The sequence below is a fragment of the Penaeus vannamei genome, chromosome 9 (genome assembly GCF_042767895.1).
Source record: "Penaeus vannamei isolate JL-2024 chromosome 9, ASM4276789v1, whole genome shotgun sequence".
Classification (NCBI taxonomy): Eukaryota; Metazoa; Arthropoda; class Malacostraca; order Decapoda; family Penaeidae; genus Penaeus; species Penaeus vannamei.
Window position 1 is genome coordinate 29,395,100 of NC_091557.1, and position 2,896 is coordinate 29,397,995.

Below are 2,896 nucleotides of genomic sequence, written 5' to 3' on the forward strand. Positions count from 1 at the left end.
GACTGATGTATATTGATGATCTATTAACGTACATTTCAAAATCTATATGAATAGGTTTTAATTTCCTTAAAATGAATTCGATAGTTATCCATTACTCGACTTATAGATTTCGACAACAATAGCGCATTCCTAATGGATTCCTGCTAACGCCGATTAGAGTACCCTACGTTGGCCACGAAGCCTTCGTCTCCGTTCACGCTGTACTGGACGGTCTGCAGGCGGCCGTCGGGGAGGAGGACGAAGTACTGTCCTTTGGTGTTGTAGCCGTTGCGGGCTTCCTCGTGGCCGAAGTTGTTGCCGCTTTGGTCATCCTTCACCCCGTACTGATATTCGTATACTGCGGGAGCCTGGAAGAGGTGAGGTTTGAGATCATGAGTGCGTTCGGAGGTCAGGCGTGTGCGCGGAAAGGCTTGTTGAAAATAGAGCTCTTAAGCCCACATGAGGCGAGTTGGACTCACCTCAGGGTACGGAGGGTGGAAGGGGTCAGCAGATCGCCCCATCGCCATGGCCGCCACCGCGAGCAACAGGAGGACAGTCTGGCAAGTGAATGAAGCGAGACCAAATACTTTAGATTAAGGTCTGTCAAATGCTGCCATGCATTTACAATGTTAATAGAATACTTAACAGATTAATAAACTTCTTTGAATGTTTAGATGCTATCCAGAGGCACATTCATGATCAACAACTTGGAGATATAATAAATATTAACAAAATGTTCTACAAGGCTCAATGCAATAATAAAAGATGAATGGAAAAAACACTGTACCGCGTTAGTACTATGGTAGAAAAATCCCACAATGCACAAACTAGAAATATCGAACTAAATGATAGTTTCGGAATCGTCCTCTATTCGGACGATTCCGAAACTGTTGTCACTTATTTCAATAAATCTAGTTTGTACATTTTTTTTCTCTCTCTCTACAGTGATAAATGATATTTGACCCAAATATAAAATATCCACACACCTTGAACATGGTGAACCTTTGTGATAATTGACCGCAGGTTAAGTTACCTCAGGCTTTATACCTCCGGTACGGTGAAGGGGCGGCGCCCGAATCTCCTCCCACCACCCTCTCGCCCCACGCTTCGCTAACCGCCAGCAATTCCCGCCACGCCGTTCTTCATCCTGACCTCGTGACCTCAACCCGCGCCTCTGGTTTTCCTCAAGACCACAAGCTCGCCAAGGTCATGTTTTCCATCTTCGTGTCGGGTTCTTCGGGCTCGTTCCCTTTCGGTGGATGTGAAGGATGACACGTCTGCTGTTTTTGGCCCGAATGTTCGCGCCGTCGCGTCGAGTCCCGCGCGTGGAGGGACCGTCAGGGAACTGGAAATGTACCAGATTACATTTCGTGAACAGTCAGAGGCGGAGGAGAGCCTTGCAGTCTTGGATTTTTTTTCAGATGAACATTTGTGCGAAATTTCTTGCACCCATTTTCCGCAAGTGTTAGTGAAAAAATGTTGGATTTGCATTATCCCAAGCAAACGTTTTGAACTGAAACGAATTTTATTTAATGATGATAATAATGATAGAAAGAGCAATGAGGAAAATGATGGTGGTGATGAGAATGATGATAATAATGATAATAACAATAGAATTAAAATAATGATTATAATAACAGTAACATTAATAATAACAATGATGTTAACAAAACTAGCAATAATACTAATGATGATGATAACGTGATAATAACATTAATCACCTGCAACAACCTAAATTGCCAAATAATTGTCAGTTTTCAAAAAAGTTCCATGCATGAGTTAAAATAATTTCCATCACCTCTTATACTTTCCCTTTCACTTAGCAATTTGCTTAATCTTGTTCGTTCCAGTTGATGCTATGCCATGTTACAAGTTCGTTGCTCTGATTTCCACTCATTATTGTATGCCATTTCCTATTCTTAACTTTATTTATGAATCTAAATGTTCGTCTCCACAGCACATGTTTGCAGATGTCGATTGATCGATAGATAGGTAGGAATGTACATTGATAGATAGGTAGGTAGGTGATATCGATAGATAGATAGATATGTAGGTAGGTAGATATATAGATAAGTAGGTAGGTAGATAGATAAATGAGTAGGTAGATGGATAGATAAATAGATAGATATGCAATTAGGTAGGTAGATTGATAAATAGACAGAGATATGTAGGTAGGTGGCTAGAAAGCCTGGTAGATAGATGGATAGATAGACAGATATATAGATAGACAGATAGACATATAGACAGGTAGGTAGGCAGGTGGCTAGAAGGCCTGGTAGATAGACGGATATAGATAGATAGATAGATAAATAGACAGATAGATAGATAGACATATAGACAGGTAGGTAAACAGGCGACTAGAAAACCTGGTAGATAGACAGACGAATATAGATAGAGAGACAGATCAAGGAGCTGAAATAGGTAGATACGGACGCGCAAATGTTTAGCGAAACAAGACGTTATGTTATTCAGTGTCAGGATACAGCTGTTCACCTTAAAAATGATTAATGTTGGTGAGTTTCAGATCTATACGTATATATAGTACTCCCTGCCCCTGCTTTAACTCTCTCTGTTTGAGTGTGTGTGTGTGTGTGTGTGTGTGTTTATGTGCGTGTTTGTGTGCGTATTCCTTATCGTTTCCATACATTTCATCATCCCGGCAGCCACAAACGATCATGTGGTCATACGCCGCTGTTATCGTTTAATTGTGTGTATTTAAGTGTGACAGCGTTGCGGCATCACGAGTCACGCTTCTTATGTAATACATGTTGGGACTTCGATAATGCTATTGTGATTTGGATATAATAAAAACAATGGTGTAGGTATAGAAACAATTGTGATTTCATTGCATATTTAACAAAAAAAGGTTTGTGTATTTACTTTCTTTGCTCAAGGGAAAATGAGATCATAACATAGA

The 2,896-nt window shown here is 40.6% G+C and overlaps 1 protein-coding gene across 1 annotated transcript; it reads right to left on the bottom strand.

Moving 5' to 3' along the window:
* Positions 1–1,012, bottom strand: LOC113811721 (cuticle protein 8). Its single transcript, XM_027363513.2, has 3 exons — positions 966–1,012; positions 459–536; positions 1–347 (listed from the first exon to the last, which is right to left on the bottom strand). Exons 1-3 carry the CDS (start codon positions 972–974, stop codon positions 144–146), a joined length of 291 nt encoding a protein of 96 aa, XP_027219314.2. The 5' UTR covers positions 975–1,012; the 3' UTR covers positions 1–143.
* Positions 1,013–2,896: the final 1,884 nt, after the last annotated feature.